This window comes from Ursus arctos, unplaced genomic scaffold (assembly GCF_023065955.2).
Source record: "Ursus arctos isolate Adak ecotype North America unplaced genomic scaffold, UrsArc2.0 scaffold_4, whole genome shotgun sequence".
Taxonomy (NCBI): Eukaryota; Metazoa; Chordata; class Mammalia; order Carnivora; family Ursidae; genus Ursus; species Ursus arctos.
In genome coordinates, this window is record NW_026623056.1 from 70,702,447 (window position 1) to 70,723,304 (window position 20,858).

At 34.5% G+C, this 20,858-nt stretch overlaps 1 protein-coding gene across 1 annotated transcript in view; it reads right to left on the bottom strand.

The window, feature by feature from the left end:
• The window catches only part of TMPRSS15 (transmembrane serine protease 15), a 112,220-nt gene that overhangs the window by 52,407 nt on the left and 38,955 nt on the right, over positions 1-20,858 (bottom strand). Inside the window, exons 10-15 of the mRNA XM_026501038.4 lie at positions 19,337-19,477; positions 18,026-18,175; positions 10,559-10,664; positions 10,115-10,265; positions 7,153-7,288; positions 500-589 (exon numbers count right to left, since the gene is read on the bottom strand). Of these exons, the coding sequence (XP_026356823.3) occupies positions 500-589; positions 7,153-7,288; positions 10,115-10,265; positions 10,559-10,664; positions 18,026-18,175; positions 19,337-19,477 (774 nt within the window). The remainder of the gene's footprint in view (positions 1-499; positions 590-7,152; positions 7,289-10,114; positions 10,266-10,558; positions 10,665-18,025; positions 18,176-19,336; positions 19,478-20,858) is intronic.

A 20,858-nucleotide genomic window follows, 5' to 3' on the forward strand; every position in this document is an offset into this window, starting at 1 on the left:
CTCTAGCTGCATGCTTTATTGACAATAATCTATATTTACAAAGGGTGTGGATGTCACAATTGGCCCTTTACTTTTTATACTTTCCATTGACCTTACTCTATGGAATTGTAAACTTGTTATATATAATATAGATATTATATAACTAATTAAGAAGAGTGATTAAGGGAGAAGTACCTGGAGTAAGGTATTGTCACATACTGGTTTTATTCAATTCTTAAATTTGAGAATTATAATAATAGCACCTGCTTCAAAGAATTATTGTAAGAATTGAACTGAAATAATATATTAAATGCTAACACAGTGCCTAGCATGAAATAAATGCTAAATAAGTTAGTAATCATTCCTGTTACTGTTGTTATCGGTATATTATGCAATCTCCTAGACATGGTACGTGTACTCAGGTTTGGCAAATTTATAATTCACTTTGGTGTGTCAAAGGGGGGATCTAGCTTTGACATACACATCTGTTTTTCATGGCCTGGGGAAAAAAATGACTCACAGAAAGCCTGATTAGGGTAGCTGTTTGGAAAGTTCATGGAAGTGAATGTTGTGTTTGGCTCCCACAGTTCAAAAGGTCCTCCACAGTCCGCTGAAAAGCAGAAAAGGAAAACATGAAAAATCATTAGTAACATAATGCTTATTTCAGAGAGATAATATTATATGCCAGCAAATTCCCAGTTATATTTCTTGGAATACTGCTTTTGACAGATAGAATTTATAGTTTGTGTAAAAGAAAACCTTGCAACTTAAGTAAGGGAAAACTACAGGTTAACAGGTCTCTTTATGTCTTTTTGGGGAAGAACTTCTCAAAACCTTAAATACTGTTAAGTTCTTTGAATTTCCATTTGAATCTCCAAGAAGACATAATCATGTACAGCATTTCCCAAAATTATTTGGGCAAGGAATAATTTTGCTGAGCATCTTTTATAAATAGGCTTAATGAAATAAGGTATCAACTCCCTGCAATAAAATAATGAATCTTGATAATGGAAAAAATCTTATATTTGCCATTCTCTTATGAGAAGCGTGAGTAAATCACTCCTTCTGCCATTTCTTATGTTTTTCTCCTTTTTGGTTTTCTATTTTTTTCTCCCCCTCGCCTTTTTTTTTTTTTTTTTTTTTTTTTTGCAGTAGAGAGGGATCTTCACCATCGTGTATACTGAGATGTCTTACTGTTCTGCAAGGTGGTGAGCCTGGTCTATCTCTCATAGTCTCTGGGGCAGGCTGGTCCAGACCCAGATGAACTTAGCAAGAATAATAAAACCTCTTGCAAAACCTTATCATTTGCAAATTGTTTCCATGCACTTTGTCTCATCTGGGGAGAGAACATGGTGTATAAAAGGAAGATGTGTTGGAGCTGGTGGATTAAAATTGTCACTCTGAGTTAGCTATTTGTCTTTTTGAGGGTTGGTTTTCTCATATATGAAAGAGATACATATTAGAGATTTTCAGCGTTGTTATAAAAGTCTGAAATAATTATGAAAAATGCCTACACATTACCTGGTGTATTCAGTACTGATTTTCAATACATACTTATGGATTAGGTAATTACTTTTATTATTTCAATTTTAAATGGACAAAATGAGCGTTGGAGGTAGTCAGTTACTTGCTAATGCTGTGCACATCCATTTAGTGTCAAAGTCAAGACTTCAGTTCATCTCAAGCTTGTCCCTCAATATGTCTTCCTATTAGGTTAATTAAACTCTGCATCGTTTCCACCATCTGGTCTAAGCCATAAGCAGGGTTTAGACTGTGTCTCAGTAAGTGCCTCTTGATGGTAAGTGACATACACTTGTTAGGTATAGACAAAGAAAAGGAGGGCAGAAGGGAACATGAATGAAAGTACTAACAAGTAAGGTCAATGATGGATAGATTTAGAAGGAAGCAGGCACTGTACATAGGGTGCTAAGAAGGTATTTGAACCAAAGAAAGAGTGATAAGGGGGAGGAAGGGCAGGTTCTCCACTGGCAAGGGTGAAGGAAAGGCCAAGAAAATTTAACGATCCTATCTCTGAGGTCAATATTCTCCTTGATTATGTGACTAATTTGCCTGGCAAAGATTTCTGAAGAAGTATCTACTATAACCCCTCAACTCCCACTTACACACAACTCATTTAATTTTAATAATTTTTAGTGCCATGAAATGTTCCCTTCAATTCTGTGTGAAACTAATGGAAAAGGGGAAGTATAAAAACTCTGCAGGGGGCAAAACTAACATTATAGATTGCAGATTGGAGAAAACCAGTTCTATTTCACTAGTTTAGACACGGCCAGTGTGTGGCCAGTGGATTTGTTTTTGTTCTGTTCTTGCTGATTTTAAGCCATCATTCTTGTTTTCTCTTCAAAGAATAGGAAACTCTCAAAACTGTATTCTCCTAATAGAGTAAATAGTTGACATTTTGGAGAATGTATTCAATTTTCACCTAATTGAACACAACAGTACTTTATATTATACGTAGATGAGTAGATAGGACTTTTATAAATATATACCTCGTACAAAAATGTTGTCAAGTGTAATTGTTAAGTCTGTCTGGACAGTTCACTTAGCATTTCTCCACTAAATAGAAGTCTTATAAAATTCAGTTTTCTGAAATACTTAAGAATTGTTTTTTGAAATGAATCTCAGATATAATTTCCTGTCAAATAACTGACCAGTTAGATAGCTCCGATCCTCGGGCTGATAAGATGTATCGGTTACTTTCTGTATATACATGGTGGTAACAAATTGGAAAAAACACTTTCAACCATTCTAAATATGAAGACACAATTTATTTTAATGGTGGTATTGCTGTCGTAGAGATGTTGCAGGTACTTCTTGATAGAGGGGCCAAGACTCATAAAATGTACTTCTGGATACATTTATCATTAGATAAATTATCTCATTTATCATTAGATAAACTCTCTCCACCCAGAGAACAAGAGTTAGATAGTCTATCTGGTACAGGGAACTCTACTCACTTACAGTTGTGAAACTTTTTCATATTTCTATTTCTTTAAGTTGTTCTGTCAAAGATTTGTATTCTGATTAATTCCTTACTATGCCAGCAGGGATTTTCACTACATACAGTATGTAAATAGTACACAGAATTTTGCAAAGTGGTTGTCAAGGATAGATATTTTCCTTGGGGCATGTCATTTTTAATCCGTGCTTAAGCCTTGGACGTTCATGAGTTATGTGTCAATGTGAGGTGAAAAAGAGAAGAGCCCAGCTCCCACTTACAATGAGAGGGTTCAAATGAAAGGTATTTGTGCAAAACAATAGATGTACCTTGAAAAATAATCTTTCATTGATACTTGAGTATTATTAAAATCAGCGATTATTTTTCATCATCATAGTAATAGATAAGTCCTACACTATTACAGATAACATCTTAAAAATTTAAGTTGTGGTATAAAAGGAATATCCCATGAAGATTTTATGTTCAGTTTATCAAAATTTATGTTCCATTCACAGGTTCTAGTGACCAGCCATGATACTAATATTTACCTTAAAGTTATGAAAATGATGTTCAAATTTTCATTCCTTATAGTCTACCTTTTACTTGTAATTGATAGCAATCTAGCCAACAAACAGGCTATTAGTTTTCAAGGTAAAAAGATGAAAACAAAACAGAATAGACAAAAACACATGGATACAAGAGCATATGAGTTCAGTTAATATGGAATTTGCTAGGGATTTAAATATCAAGTTACACTAATGATATAAAAGGCAAGCGGCTCAGTAAGAATATGGCCATCATAAGACAAGTAGATAGGTATCAATTCATTTCTACATGAAAAACTAAAGTTAGATTATTTAGCTCAAAATATAATATCCTGTCTGTGAAACTTTCCAGATTAACATTGATTTTTGTCTTTGGAATTGAAAAATGGCCTAAATAATGGCCACAGGGAGCAAAATTGTGGAAATAAAGAGTGACCTAAAATATCTAGAACTATAGCTTGTAATTTTTTTTCTTAATTAGTTTTCACAGCCATAGAAATAAGTTAGGGGCCTGAAGTGTGGATTCTTTTTTTGTATATACCTGTTCTGTTTAGTAGGTATCTTGTCATCAATCACCCAAATTGTGTTGCAAATTAACATAATATTTGTGTAACGGGGTGTTTACTTTTTCAAAGTGTTCTCAATACAATCCCACATTGAAATTATTTGTGTTGATACCATATAGTGCAGCAATTGTAGAGCCAATGCAGCGGCCAGTGATCGAAGTCACAAAATGGAAGAATCCCTGTAGTTACGGAAACCGAAGTTAACGTTTCCCCAAACTAGGCTCAACGCGGATCCTTAGGAACAAGGGAGGAATTTTGCTGGTCAGCTACTGGTCTAGGATTATTTTCTTATTTAAATGCTCAGAAAGAGCCAAAGAAAGGCTATTAGCCGGTCAGCCATGGTTTCCTTTTATTTCTGCTTAAACAAATCAGTGATCTGGAACCAGAAAAGCTCTGCTCAAATAAGAATTTCACTGAACCAATCGCAAATGGCATTAGAATGAAATTGTTCAGAATGCATTTGATGGTAATTAACATTTTCGGCTGTGCTAAATATTGCCCTGAAGTGAGCCATTTGGAAACTGAAACAAATATACTTTGGGCAAATTCTGAAGTTTATATTTTAAAATCAGATAGGTTATTCTACCGTTACAATTTCCCTATTGTTAAAATATGCAGGGATATCATGCTTCCTTGACATTGAAGTCTTATTTTTTCCACCTTTCTGACTAGAATAGATATGAGGACTGTATGGGCTATATAGTTAAAATGTTAATATGGGAGATTATGTTGAAGTTTTATTTGTATGTATGATATTATGTACAGAAGTTATCTCACATCTTCTATTTCACATAATGATGAGATTGTTATTTTAAAAATATCAAGCCTATGAAACTGTTACTTCTACTATAAAATCTTGCTTCTTGGCCACTTATTGCTGAATAGAGGGACACAGTGGCAGAAAGGATTATGGAAGTTGTTTTAAATGATTGAAATGTCAAAATAGCAGACGTTTCTAGTGTTTGGTATCCGTAAGAATTATTTATCAAACCAATAATGACTTTAATAATTAGAATATTTCTTAATTTTTTTTGCATGGGAATGTTTTATATAATAGACAGGTAGGGTATGGGGCAGCCATGCAAAATGAAAATGAAGCAATTATTTTTAAACAATGCCAGATGGCCCAAATTATCATTCATGTTGGGTTTTGCTCCATTCCATCCCTTCCTTCATTTCCAGAACTTATTTCTGACATCAACATTTTGTTCAACAAAAATGTTTGTGTCACCAAAAGAAAATTACAGCCAACATAGAGAGAGAGAGAGAGAGAGAGAGAGAGAGAAAGAGAGAGAGACTTAGTTCATATCTACTAATATTTTTTGGTCATCTATTTGTGTGATGTTAGGAAGCAGTCAAACACAGGCGAAGCAAAGGTGAATGAGACCCAGAGTTTGTTGTCATAAAACAAGATTCTTGCCATAATTTTGTGACCAATATAAATGAGAAGGCATGTTACTTTTCTGATTTTGTTTCAATTTTATGAGTGTCCCACTGTCTCTTAATGTTTCCTTAAAGCTTTCTCCAGTTCACACTTTCTTCTCCAAAGTCTATCACTTACTTTTCTCACTTACTACTTTTAGGGGCACATAATTATATATTATCTTAAGTATTTATTTATATGGATTATGTTTATTTTTTCCATGCATTTGTTATTTCTACATATTGTATTTCTTGTGCAGTGCTTTGTACAGAGTAGCTATTTATAAAATTTGAATGAATGTTTGAAATATTGAGGAATTTACATATAGTCCCTACGAGTGTCTAAACATGTTAATACAAAAGACGGTAAATATAAACTAGCCTTTTGGTAGAATGTAAGTGCACATTCAATATGGTGGCATGGAACCAGTATGGCAATGTAATTACTATCCTCATCTTAATGGCAGCTCACTTATTACACGTTCTCAACACCAGTCTTTTATCTGTAGAGCTTTTGAATTGTTAAAACCCCTCATCTGAAAAGTCTGCTTTCTTTCTTTCTTTTTTTTTTAACTTAAAGATTGAGAGAAGAAAAATATATAGTTTTAGAAGTAAAGTCAAATTTGGATATGTTCTCCAAGTTGATTTGCTGATGTGATTATGGGAAGAGTTTCAAGCGCACTTGGAAGGAAATGAAAAATGGAAAAAGTGCTGTGTTTGTGGGCTCAAATCCATGGCAGAACAAAAACATCTATGAGGTTTGACATAAGCAAAGCTGTAGAACTGGATCAGTTTCCAACTGCCATTATCCAAAGATAAGAGGGATTTTTTTACATCACAAGTGCAGTGCAGTGAAGACATCCCAGTAGAGGTAAGATATGTTTGATATAATTTATCATTATATGGTTTTTTTTTCTGTCAAATTCCATAGTTGGAAAGTGGTATGAAATTATTGTCTCCTTTGACATTATAAGATGGGTAGTAATGCCCTTTTTTCCCTCTGAAATGTCAGTTTCCAATTTGAATTAAGAGCGCAGGTAGATACAGACTCCATTTTGTTCTTTTGTGTTAAAGGACTCCATAGGACATGGGAAATCCTGGTCACTGCTCAGCTGCAACCCATTAGTGGCTCCATAAAGGGAGCACATTGCAGGGCCTTAGAAAGGCACCATTTCAGGATAAAAATCTTTTGTGTGATCTTGGGCTGTAAAGTCAAAGTCCAGGCCCAATAATTACTATTAAATTATTCTGGAAATAGGCTGCTTGCATTTCAAGCTTAACCAAAGTCCCCTTGAGATCTTAACATCATTCTTTAAGAAGACCACGAGAATCTTAAGGCTTCTTCCCAAAAGACTATCCACCATACCACATGGCCAATACAGCATTAGTTTGCATTCTAGTGAAAACAAAATGAAAGCCAGTACCTTCGTTACTTAAAAAAAAAAACAAAAAACAAAAAACTAAAATTATTATAAACATGATGCATAACAAAGTATTGAGTGATTTCCTTGTGAGTGTATGTATAACATGGAATATTTTGCTAGCTTTCATTTTATTTATATTTTGGAATCTGATTTTTAGTGAAAAAATAACATTAGGCTGAGATAATTTAAAAAGCCTAAGCCATCTACTTGAAGCTGTTAATGCTTTAAATGGTAAAATACATGTTATAGTTACTTACTAGGAAGTTCTGGTGGAGGAGTTGGGACCAAAGTTGGTTCTGGATAAAGACTCACATTGCAAATCCCATGTGTTAGGCTGATATCATCCAATGCTATATCACTCAGGATCTGGTTTTTAAAAGCATTAAAAGCAACCTGCAATTCAGAGAGGGATATGAAATCATTCTACTCTAATCTTCTCTGACTTGATTCTTCTTGTGGCCCAATATTTGCTGGAGAATCTGTATTACCAACTTCAAATAGGAGAGGGAAAGTTTCTATATGGTGAAATATTAATAGATCATGCTTTTTATAATCCTTCTGCTGAGCCCACTGCCCTACCTATGTGTTCATACTAATCTAAACTTTCACTAGTGTCTTCCTTCTGAGTTAAGCGATACTGCCACAGTTTCTCTATGTCTCAGTCTCTGTCTCTCATGATTTGTCATACTCTACTGTACTCTGTCATGCATCCACACTTTCTAGCAGGGAACAACAATGTTCTCACAGCTTCCTCCCCTCAACAATTTTAGAAATCCGGGTAGCTGTCTGCCTTCTTCTAGCATACAAGCCCTGAAGAGAAGACACAGCCACTAGATAATTTAAATGAGAAAACAAAGGGACAAGAGAAAATATGAGTATAATATGATCATTCAGGGCCAACTAGTACTGGTCATAGTTCACCCAGGAAGCTGGTGTGGGATACTGTGTGAGGGTAATGCTTAGAGGACATGGACCCAGACTTGGAAGAAAGTTTCAGGGGTCAGATGAAACCTGTTAAGTTCTTAAAGACAGTGGGTATTTTAGCTGAACTTTCCTGGATCCTCTCTTGTGTAGGAAAGACATAAACAGGATACTCACTATACGTTAATTGCTATGCTAAGCACATTGTATACATTATCTCATTTAATTTTTTCAACACTATTTTACAGTCATCCATTCATTCATTTGTTCATTCATTTCACCTTCTTCGCACTAGACACAATTCCAAATAAGGATTATTTTCTCCCTTTCATGTACATGCAAGCTGAATTTCAAAGAAACTAAAGTGACTTAAGATTTCATGACAAAGTGGCAAAGCCAAGGTACAAATATCTGTAGAACTTGATGCTCTCGTTCTTCCTGATAAGCTAACTTTGGAAAAGTGCATCCAGTTATATTACTTAAAAAAAAAATACTCGGTGAGTTGAGCCGGATTGGCCACTGCAATATAGTAGTCCCCCCATTATCTGAGGTTTAACTTTCTGCAATTTCAGATCCTTGTGGTCAGCTGGGTTCCAAAGCAGATTGTCCTTCTTCAGGTATTGTCAGTAGGTCGGTAGTGGCCTAAGGCCGTGTCACAGTGCCCATATCATCCTTCACTTCATCTCATCACATAGGAATTTTGTCAGTTCACATCATCATAAGAAGGGTGAGTACAGTACAATAAGATTTTGAGAGATTCACATAACTTTTGTTACAGTGTATTATTATAATTGTTCTATTTTCTTATTGTTTTTAATCTCTTATTAAGCCTAATTAAAAAATTAAATGTTACCATAGGTACATATGTATAGGGAAAAAAAACATAGTATATACAGGGTTCAGTAGTATCAATGGTATCCATGGGGGTCTTGGAATGTATCACTATGGACAAGGGGGACTACGGTACTTATCATTTCCCTTCTCTGCCATTTCTTTATTCCCCTGATGTTCCATTTTCCTATATCCTTCCCTGAATTATCAGAAAACAAAGTTGGAGAAGAAAACTTCACAGAAGAAAAAAGGATATACTCAGAAGAAAGAAAAGAAAGAAAAAGGGAAGGAAAGAAAGATGGAAGGAATGCAGAGGAAGGTGTTTGATTACTGCCTCCTCCCACAAAATCACAGGTAAAAACTGAAGTCTTCACTCTACGTCTGTCCAAATATACACCTTCTGAAAGTTATAGTCTCTTGTCTGAAATGACCTGATTAAAACATTGTTAATTTGGTCAAACTATTAGCCTGTATTATCCTGTATTTTAATTGCAAACACCCTTAGGAAGAGAACACATTAAGCTGTTATCTGAAAAATTAGTTCACCTTAATGTGAAATAAATGATTAGAGGCATCCCAATGATACAGCTCGTGGAATTTGTTTCTGAAGGAAATACATAGATTAAGTCAAAGTGGGGCAGGGTGGATGGATACCAATGAGTGTGGATATTCTAATAGGAAAAGATGGTTCCCTTGAAAAGCTCAGGGCTGACCTAGGTGGTGTTTGTGAAAAGCTGGAAGTCCTGGGTGAGCAGGGGACATAGGAATACATGGTTGGCATGTGCTAGAAAGTTGCTGAAGAAAGCTGTAATATCCCACAAAGTTTCTATGGATCTCATGGATCATTATAAGTAGTACATTCATGTAGTAAATTGTTCCTCACTAAGTGGTTTTCTTTTTTTTTTTTTTTAAGATTTTATTTATTTATTTGAGAGAGAGAGATAGCAAGAGAGAGCACAAGTGGGGTGAAGGGGTACAGGGAGAGGGAGAAGCAGGCTCCCCACTGAGCAGGGAGCCTTATGTGGGGCTTGATCCCAGGGTCCTGGGATCACAACCCCAGCCAAAGGCAGATGCTCAATGACTGAGCCACCCAGGTGCCCCTCAATAAATGGTTTTAAATAAGTTAGTGAATAAATGAAAATAAGGACACTCAGAGTTGTGTTTTTGTTTTTGTTTTGTTTGTTTGTTTTTTAGAGAGAGAGAGAGAGTGAGCATGCATGCATGCTTTGGGGTAGGGTGAGAAGGGGCAGAGGGAGAGGGAGAACCTTAAGCAGACTCCATGCCCAGTGTGGTGCCCAAATGGAGCTTGATCTCATGACCCTGAGATCATGACTTGAGCCAAAATCAAAAGTTGGATACTCAAGCAACTGAGCCACCCAGGTCCCCCAAATATATTTTAAACTACAATTGTATTACCATTTTTAGAACACAAACACAGGATTATAAATCACAAGGTATATTGCTAACCTTAAATTCCACTGTTTCATTTAATGTTACTTGTCCATAATTCCAATTTTCTCCATAATTTCCTTCCTTTTGGAAAACTGTCTTCTCCACGTTTTGGTCACTGCTGATATTAACACTTAATTTATAGACATTTTCACCATACATATAATACCTAGTTTGGAAACAATCACAAATGATTGAATTTCTACAATATTAGAATAAATGCAACTTAGGGTTCTTCTAAATCTCTTACTTTCTCTGGAATATTCCCTTTTTCCTTAAGTGAGGGAGTTGCTAGTTAAGGGGAGGGGGAGACTTCCAGCATTTTGCTACTTTATTAATTGGAAAAATAATGGTGAATCCATTAAAACTTGGGACATCTTAGTGAAATCAGACCCTGGCAATATGACAAAGGCAATGGTACTCATTAAATAAGATAGTATTTAACATGTGTCTATGACATACCAGAAACTGAGGCAGACTGGTTCTAAAGTGGGGTCTAAAGGGAGACTTGTGAGTCCTACTCTTTCTTGTCTCCCTCCTGGTCCAGTTGGGGTGGAAATGTAAAATCCTGTAAAAACAACAAAAACAGTTTTACTTCACTTAACTGTCAGCAATTTCATTATGTGAGATATATCATGTTATAAGGAGAAAGGAACAACTTGAAGGTGAAAACATAAGGAGTGGAAGGGAAGGTAGGTGTGAACCCAGAAGACATTGTCTCTGCTATAATAAATTATTATTTAGTAAAATCACTTCTCAACTCTGGACCTCCCAATTTATAAAACAAGAGCCTTGAACTGGAGCATCGCTAAGGGTATATCAAACTCTGACTTTTTATGAGTCCATATGATTTTTTTATCATATTATAGTAGCCAGATACCACTTTAATTCCCATGTACTAGATGTTTTTATCAATTCACTTCTTTAGAGACAGTACCTGAGAGTATTTAGATGTGCTGGTGGACTAACTCATGATATATGCGAGTATTTAAGCACAAATTTGAAGGTAACATTAAGAGTTTTAAAGACCATCAGTTTTTTATACCATTGACTATACTACATTTGTCTGTATAAGAAGTTACCTATTTTATAATGGTTTCATCTTCCGTATTCTCTTGAATGATAACTAATCAGATCACAGAAGAGCAGGAAGCATACTAATCTACATAAAAGCTTCTCTAATAGCTCAAGCCACCGCATAAAGTGCTTTTTGGTCTGGAATTCATTATTCCAACCAATGATTTGAGTCATTTAAGTGTGGGAAGAGTTGCTAGAGTGAGATAATCTTGAACATTTTGTTAGGGAAATTTAATTTTTTTATTCTTAGTTTGCTGCTTATATATTATGACAGAAAGAGGAATCATGTAACAAAATATGTGATGAAGCAAAGGAAATATTGAGTAAATCTGATTTCTAATTTCTAAATCTGATTTCCAATAAGTTTAGTTATTTTATGAAATGCTGAAATTTAGTGTTTATTTGAAATCAAGCATTTTCACTCTTGTGCTTTCCAGCAGAAATTTTTACAGACAATGCTGTATAAAATTCAAATTCATTCATTACAACATGCAGAGTAAGGATAAGATAAGAAGAAAAAATACTAGTAAAACAGCCAATGTGTCAGTTTATGTTAATCAGTTTATTGATAAATCAGTTTATATTTAGATATATTAGTTTATATTTAGATTGGTAAGGCAAAAAAAATGAATAAATGAATATTTTATCAAGGTGAAATCATGATCAAATATATTAAGTGTACATTCACTGGATTTAAATTATAAAATGTAAAGTGGAAATGAATGCATGTTTAACATTTTATGTTAACACATTGCTTGTACTTTATATAATGCTGTGGCATTTCATGAATACTTATTTTAGCTCTGTAGTTATTGCTCAGTTATTCAACCTGGTAAAAAATGTAGCATGAATACGGAGAGCATGATCCAGAATCCACTCTAAAATGCCAAATCCCTTTTGAGTTGACCTTAATTTTAGTTGATTAGAATATAGTTGGGGAGGAAATAATTACAATACCATTGAGTACCATGAATAGATAATGAAATGGCTACCCTGTTCAGAAGTATTTCTAGTTAGCAGCAATTATATAATATAAAACTATTGTGCTTTTATTTATTATTCTATTATTTATGTTTGGCCATATTCATAGTCAATTATTTATATTTAGAAATATTTTTAATCTATTGTTTACTTATTAAGCAGTAATATATATGGGTTATTTTCTCTGATAAAGATATGATGCTATGAGTTTTGTATCACTGTTCAGATAAAACATAATTAATTATGTGGACCATAGTACCTTATGAAATTTCCATAAATAATTTAAAATCACAATATATTAAATATCACATAGAATTGCATATTTTGGAATATAAAATAAAATAACATAATAATAAGTAATATAATAAAATAAAAATTAAAAAATAATATATTAACAATTTCTGTGATATCAGTTAAATTCTTTACTTAACAAACAGAAGATGAAGGAAATTCTTCACAAAATTATGAATTTTAAAAATAGAGTATTGTTTGCATGAAAATTTACCTAGTTTGCCTAATTGTCCTTAAATTTCATCAGCAACATTTGTCTGTTGGAGTCACTTGACCTCTGTTCAACAGCTGTCAGATATAGCAGGAATCATGGTGCTCAAGGCAGCCCATTCCATTTCAACACAGTTGGAAACTCTTTTCTTTTTTAAGAGTAAGTTATTGTGTGCTTATTTTTTCTAATTTTGCTCCTGGGCCCATTAAGGGTAAATGAATTTATGTTAACTCTACAAGTATTTAAAGGCTACTATTTTGCCTTTTCCAAGACTTCTCAAGATTATCCATTCTTTTTGCCTTCAATAATTTAATATGGCACAATTTCAGTTCCTTATTACCATCTTTTACCATCTCCTTATTTCCTACTAAACAAACATAAATTTACTCTGATGTTTGAAGCTTCTGTACAATGTATGACTTAAATGTCATTTTCTAGCCATAGTTCTTATAATTCATCTATATACATGCAGCGCTTCTACAATATTAGATTTTAATTTGCACAACACCCAGAAATTTGATGATGTTTGGGTCTTTTTTTTTCTATTTTTCTGTCACTCTTTCTTCTTACAATTGTACCTGTCAAAAGAGATCCCTCTCAAGAAGAAAATCTTAGAGATCCCTTTCAAGAAGAAAATAGGCTGATGTAAACCATTTTGTAGGTAGTGAGTGCCTATTAAGATTAACTGAACCTAGGAGATAAATATTGAAAGCTTTAGATTACAGAATGGTTCAAAGTCTATCTATATTAGAAAGTAATATCATTTTCTGAAATTCAACATCACAGGAAAGAGAAGGGAATAAAGACAATATTACTTTGAAAACACGAAAATCATACTTATTTTAGAAAAAAATTATCTATGCTAAATGAAATGCAACTATCTAAACGCGTAATATACTTTTGAAGATTGAGCAATGTAACTCTTTTTCTCCCAGCCTACCACTTAAAACTACCACAGCCAATTTGTGTCTGTCAAATGCTTTTGCATCACGAAAAGAAAATAGTTATAATACCTAACATTTATATAGCACTTGTCATTTGCCTAGTATTTTCTTTCTCTTTTTTCTTTTTCTTTTCTTTTCATTTCTTTTTTTTTCTTTCTTTCTTTTTTTTTGGTAAACACAGTAACCAATTTCATGTTCAAAACATGCCTCTAAAGTCAGGTCTTATTATCATCAACCCGCTTCCCGGATGAGGGAACTAAGGCACAGACAGAACAGATAACGTGTAGCGCCGATTTAAATCTAGCTGACCTCAGAGTCTCTGTTTTAATGATCTTTACTATTAGACTATGCTGACCCTTAAGTGTTAAAACAATTATGATTTCATTGAGAAAGGCCAACAAAGAAACACTTTCTTTGGGCTGTCTAGCGCTTTGGTGACCCCTCCATTTCTGAAGTTTTCACATGTTACTGACCTCATTTTCTCTGAATGTTCTGAACAAACGAGCCAGTTCTGAGTACCCCAAGAAGCTGCCCTGTATCATCGCCATCAGCTCCACTGACTCCCTTTGCTTCTAAGAGACACAGAGAAACTCTGAGCCTTGACAGAGCACAGATATAGGAGCCCGTTGCTCTACCAGGAGAGAGTTCTTTAGAAGGAGCCAAAAAGTTAAGGGGCTTAGATGTTCTTCCCGAAAGCAATATTAATTCAAAGTTTATCTGTTTCATTTAGACTTTTCTGTCATTTAAAGTGAAGGCAAAGAACAAAAAACCCCTGCATGGATAAGAGGAACAGCAGGAGAGATTTAATTCTCTTCCATTTCAGAGGTAGGATGTTCTGACACATAAAAAAGCAAGTTGGAAGAAAAATACCCCTGGGGGTGGTCGGGGGGATGTCTGGTAGATTATGAAATCACTGGTATGAGAGTTGGAGAGAACCTATTAAATCCTATCATCCGTTCTCATTACACCACTGCCTCTGGTGGGCTCTGAACTGCTCTGACTTCTCTTATTTTAAATAACTCCAGCTACACGACTTTCTCCTGAGACTCCATTTCCGACCCAACTATTTAAAACTTCCACCTGACATTCAACCTGTTTCACTTTGGTCATTTTCATCCTATTTCTTTAGTTATTTAATCTGTTGGCAAGCTGAAACCATTTTTTCTCCTGTAATGTACTTATATTCTTCAAATATCAGTGGAATTATTTTATCTCTTATTATGATGACATAAAAGTAGAAAAATGATCATTTGAACATCAAAGATTTCAACTACATAAAAGGTATCTGTCATAGTCAATAGATATAAATGCTTTCTGTACTTTCCTCTAACTACTCTTGTCCAAGTGTGGTACAGACATTTTTTTTTTTATTAAAATAAAGACAAAAATGTGGTCAAATTATTTGACTGTTTTAGGCCAGGCTTCTTTAGAGAGCTGGGGTGATTATTGCTTTGGGATTAGTCCTTAGCTGCGTGGATTACTAATTTATCCACAGGTGATCAGGCTCTGAGAAGTCACTTGTGCAAAGGTGATTAACTACGTATGACGGTATGCATGTCATTATTTTCAATACTAAGCCTGTTTGGTCTAATGGGATTGACCATCTACACAGAACACATTTTTGTTCATAGCTCCACACTGCTAACTAATTTAGCAGAATCCTGTTGCCTTTCCTTTCAGATTATTTCCAGAATCTGACCTCTTCTCACTGCATCTGCTCCCACTGATCTGAAAGTCCTATGGTCTCATCTCTAGGTGGTGTGATAACTCTCCACTGGTCTCTCTGACAACGCTCTTGCCTTCCCATCAACTAGTCTACCAGCCAGTGTGAATCCTATCACTTCTATGCTTAAGAACCTCCAATAGCGCTTCATTTCACCCAGGAAAAAGCCAAAGCCATAGAAGACCCGTTATTATCTGCACTCTACTGGCCCTGTTTATTCCATGTCAGCCATGCTGGCCTCCTGGATTTTCTTCAAACAGGTCAGGCATGCTCCCTTTAAAACCTTTGTTATGCATGCTCCCTCTGTCTAGAATAATCTGTATGGCTGATTCCTTCAATTCTGTGAAATTTTGATTTGAATGTCACCTTTCAATGGAACTTCACCTGACCACCCTGTTTTAATCTGCAACAACACTTGCCCTCACCACTGCTCTTACCAAGTTCTGTATATTTTCTCACAGCACTCATTCACATTTAGCATACCCACAAATTGTAATTACTAGTCATACACATTGCTTAGTTTCTAGTTTTAAGTTTCTCCCCCCCCACCCCAGAATATGTGTTCCATGATTGCAGAAAAACTGGTTTATTTTTGTTCAAAGATAATATTTTGAGTACCTTGAATAGGGACTGGGGCTCAAAAAAAAAAAATACTTCTAGAATAAAGGAGTAGAAGAATTAATCAACCGAGGCTTTTATTGATGACTGTGGAAATAGATTAAAAATAGATCAAAAGTAGTCACTTTTTATTAAGCAATATTTTGATCAAGCTGAAGTACTGTGACGAACCAAATTTTGTTATTCCAGGGAGGCCATTGTCTAAAGGAACAGGATTAATCGGATTCATTTTTGCCCTGAAAAAGTGAATTCTTTAACATCTTCTTACCAGATGTCATTCATAATCGACATTAAATCAGCTATTTGCTTTTCAGGTTATAAAAATGAGAGTATGGATCTTTGTAACGGAAGTGGCCATTGATAATAAATTACAATGCACATGTGCTCAGGTTATTTTTATGTTACAAGCAATTTCACTCAGTCAATAACTCAATCAGAAATTACTTATTGAGTCAAATTTGTAGACATTCATTCATATAAATTAAAAAATAATTTTACATGTTAATTAGATCAGGTACTGAGAATGCACTAGGAATTGAAGGATGAAAAAGACAAGTTTCTTGTTTCTGAAAATAAACAACTAAGAAAATATAATACCATGTAGCAGGAAAAACGAAAGCAGTGTTTATAATGTTTAATGGAAAGGAAAATTTCAACTCAGAAGTTCTGGACAGACTTGATGGAAGTGGTGATATGAGGTCTGTGTGCTCAAAGCCTAGAGCCATGTCTGGTTAAAGGAAGATTGTAATGTATGTGTTTTGAATTGAACCATATTTTCACCAGTAACCTTTTGACAAGTCATATTATAGGATGGATTTTGCCTAAGAAAATTATCTACATGTAGAAATTTCTATTCTGCCCCTTTTTTTTTTGTAATTTTCCTTACTTTATAAGATCCACATTACTTCTAGATTTGGAAACTCTCTGTTCAGTGATTAATTTGGTCTTACAAATACATACTTCCAGGATTTTCATGCGTGAACTTCCCACTACGATTTCCTTATCTCCTGATAATTCCCCATGATTTCTGGTCTTTTCCTTCAACTATTATTGTTTCCAATGTTATTTTCCTACCTGAAATCTAATTCTAATATTCACACAAAAAGCTGTTTACAAATTACAACCCTTCCCTCAGGACCATGCTTTAGAATCAGCTCATCCATATTCCTTCTGTGGTGGACGGATGGGTGTGCCTCCACAATTTATATGCTGAAACTCTAATCCCATAAAATGGTGTTTAGAGGTAGGGCCTTTGGGAGATAATTAGGTCATAAGAGTGAAACCCTCATGATGCGGTTAGTGACCTTATGAGAAGATGTAGGTGAGAGTGTTCTGTCTGTCTCTCTCTGACTCTGTCTCTCTCCCTCTGTTGTGTGAGGACACAGTGAGAAGGCATGTGTCCATGAAGCAGGACAAGAGCTCTCACCAGAATCTGACCATGCTGGCACTCTGACCACAGACTTCCAGAGAAATAAATTATTGTTTATGAGACATAAATTATTGTTTAAAAGAAGCAGTCTGTGGTATTCTGTCACAGTGGCTTAAACAGACCAAGTCAGCTCCTCAAAAGAAGTAAATCTATCTCTAGATCCTTATTCCAAGATAGCATGATCTTGTATATGGAGAATTCTAACAAAGTCTTTAAAAACTATTAGAGTTAATAAACAAGTTCAGCAAAGTTGCAGGTGCAAGACCAATATACCAAAATCAATTCTATTTCTCTACGCCAGCAACAAATAATTGGAAAATGAAAGTAAGACAAAGTAGACGAAAGTTCAGAAAAGCTAATTGCCTACTAAAATAATAAGTGGTCAATCTAGGGCAACAACCTAAGTCTTCTTGTCTGTAATGGCCTCTGTGTACTTTTCAATGTTTCATGAATATATAGGGTAAAAAAATATATTTTTTAAAAAACTCACTTTCACTTGCCAATTTGATTAACATTTTCATTTAAAAGTGTTTATTAGCCCATGATTTCTTTTAAAAAAGTAAATCTGAAAAAACGGTTTTAAATTTATACTATTTAAACTCCAGAAAACACAAACCACTTTCCTTTTGATTTCTGAATTAAATATGAATTATACCTGAATTATTGCCAAAAGTATGGTCAAAATTTGGTCCAGTAAAAGGAGGAAAGCTGCTTCCCTGAATCCTTTCCCACTCATCATCATCATTTAGATCCTGGACCCAGAAACAAAATCCATCTTCAAAATTACAGTTAATTTTCTCATAATCTGTGAATTAAAAAAAAGAAAACACTTCAAAGTTAGTCCACAGTGTGACTAATTGTAATCAATTGCATTGAAAATAATCTAGTCTCATACAGTCTTACACACTTATTTTTTAAAAAATTTATTTTATTTAAATTCAATTAATTAACATGTAGTGTATTACTAGTTTCAGAGGTAGAATTTAGTGATTCATCAGTTGCATATAGCACCCAGTTCTCATTCCATCAAGTGCCCTCCATAATGTCCATCACCCAGTTACCCCATCCCCCACCCACCTCCCCTCCAGCATCCCTCAGTTTGTTTCCTATGGTTAAGTGTCTTTTATGGTTTGTCTCCCTCTTTGATTTCATATTGTTTTATTTTTTCCTCCCTTCCCCTATGATCCTCTATACACTTATAACTATCAGGCACACAGTCTTTTTTTTATTCATCATAATTCTGTTTCATTCCATTTAGTTAAAAAAAACCCAAGGTTTCATTGCCAACTGTCTTAAATTAATATGCTTCTTTTTTTTTTTTAAGATTTTTATGTATTTATTTGACAGAGAGACAGCCAGCGAGAGAGGGAACACAAGCAGGGGGAGTGGGAGAGGAAGAAGCAGGCTCCCAGAGGAGGATCCTGATGTGGGGCTCGATCCCAGAACACTGGGATCATGCCCTGAGCCAAAGGCAGACGCTTAATGACTGAGCCACCCAGGCGCCCCTAAATTAATATACTTCCTATACCCCAGTAGGGTTTTAGCAAAGACAATCTTCTTGTTCTTATTGTTTTTTAAGTTTCACATAATACCTTTCTTGGTTTAACCACATAAACATTTTCTCATATTTTTCTCTCCTCTTTTTACTAATTTAATACTCAGTTCAAAATTAAGTTGATGTGGAATATTCTCAGAATTAGTTTTATGCATATACATATATATGAAACTTTGTAATTTTTGTCAAATTGGTTATTTGATTCTTTTGAAGAACATGAACTATTTTCTAACTTCCCAATTTCTCTAAGTATCAACAGGAGAGAGCTATACATAAAAAATACTCATTAAAGAACTTGCATAATGAAACAAATTATGACCTTGTTCTAAAATTTTAAGTTCTGCTTTTAAAGTTCCATTACAGTATTGAAGCATCTGAAGATTCAAAGGCTAAGGAATAATCAATACTTACTATTAAGTTCTGTGCTGTTAAATGCAGTGTATGTTGCATTAAATCCAATATAATCATTTTCATCAGATTCTATAAGAAAGGTGGCAGTAACTTGGTTGGAAAAGATCCTAATTGTGCCAGGATTGGTTTCCCAGAGAGAAGCTACAAAAAAAAAAAAAAAAAAAGAGTGACTATTACATGTACATGTCTGTTTATCCATCTATCTACTGATCCATCCTTCTGTCCATCCATCAATTTATTGTTTTATCAATTGATCTATCAATCTATCTTATACCACTCAGTTAACTAAAAGCATTAGTCACAATTAATTTTTTAATTGAAATGCCTCTCCTAAGCATTGGAAAACCTCAAATTATTATGTGTATTTATGGTTTGAAAAACTCTATTTTTATTTTTAATTATTAGCTGCACAACACTATATACACATATAAAAAGAAAAGGTGTATTCTTTTATTGAGAAAATTTCTCTTAGAAACACACAAGTTAAGCAGTTATAAAACTAAAAATTTGCCTCTATCAGGTATTTCTCATGTCACACTAATAATGGCTAAAACTTGGGGCACAATAATAGAAACAAGAGTATTTTTTTGCCTCTCTACCCATATAACTGTAGGACCTCAAAATAATACTAGGTGACTGAAAGATTGCTTCTATGGAATTTTATATTGATTTTATCATTTTTTCTGTCCTGACTCTAAGCCAAATAAGGGATATGTTCCCAGATTTTTGATTCTCAAGGATTAGTATACTGTTTGGGATATGAAGTACTCATATGATGATTTATAAGTCATTGTTATATGAAATTTGCTTTTACAAAAATTTATAATTTCGTGATATTCTCAGAGGGGTGATATTATCTCTGAGGGGATAAAAATTGGTTCTCAGGGGCCAAACTACCTTAATTTTTAAATATATAGAGCTCAGATATGTATACAGCACATAACAAATAAACAAGATATCAGAAATATTAAAATTTCATGAGGACAGTAATTAGGAAAAAAAAGGGCTAAAAAGGTTTCTTTATTGTAATGATGACAAAAAAAGGTAAGGAACAATTGTTTAGCATTTTAGTTTGACAATCTGAACTGGATATCAGATTCGGGTTTATGAAAATACCACATTCACAGGTGGGAGACAAAGCACTGCTGTTATTTATTGTGTTCCAAAAAAGGATATTTTTATGAACTATTGAAAATTCTGTGCTTATCATATAGAAATTAGAAACAGGGGCGCCTGGGTGACACAGCGGTTAAGCGTCTGCCTCCGGCTCAGGGCGTGATCCCGGCGTTATGGGATCGAGCCCCACATCAGGCTCCTCCGCTATGAGCCTGCTTCTTCCTCTCCCACTCCCCCTGCTTGTGTTCCCTCTCTCGCTGGCTGCCTCTATCTCTGTCGAATAAATAAATAAAATCTTAAAAAAAAAAAAAGAAATTAGAAACAAAGGTCATACAAGCATGATAATTTCAATAGAATGTAATAAAAAGAACACGAATAAGTGTGGAGTCACATCTTGCTCTTTTCC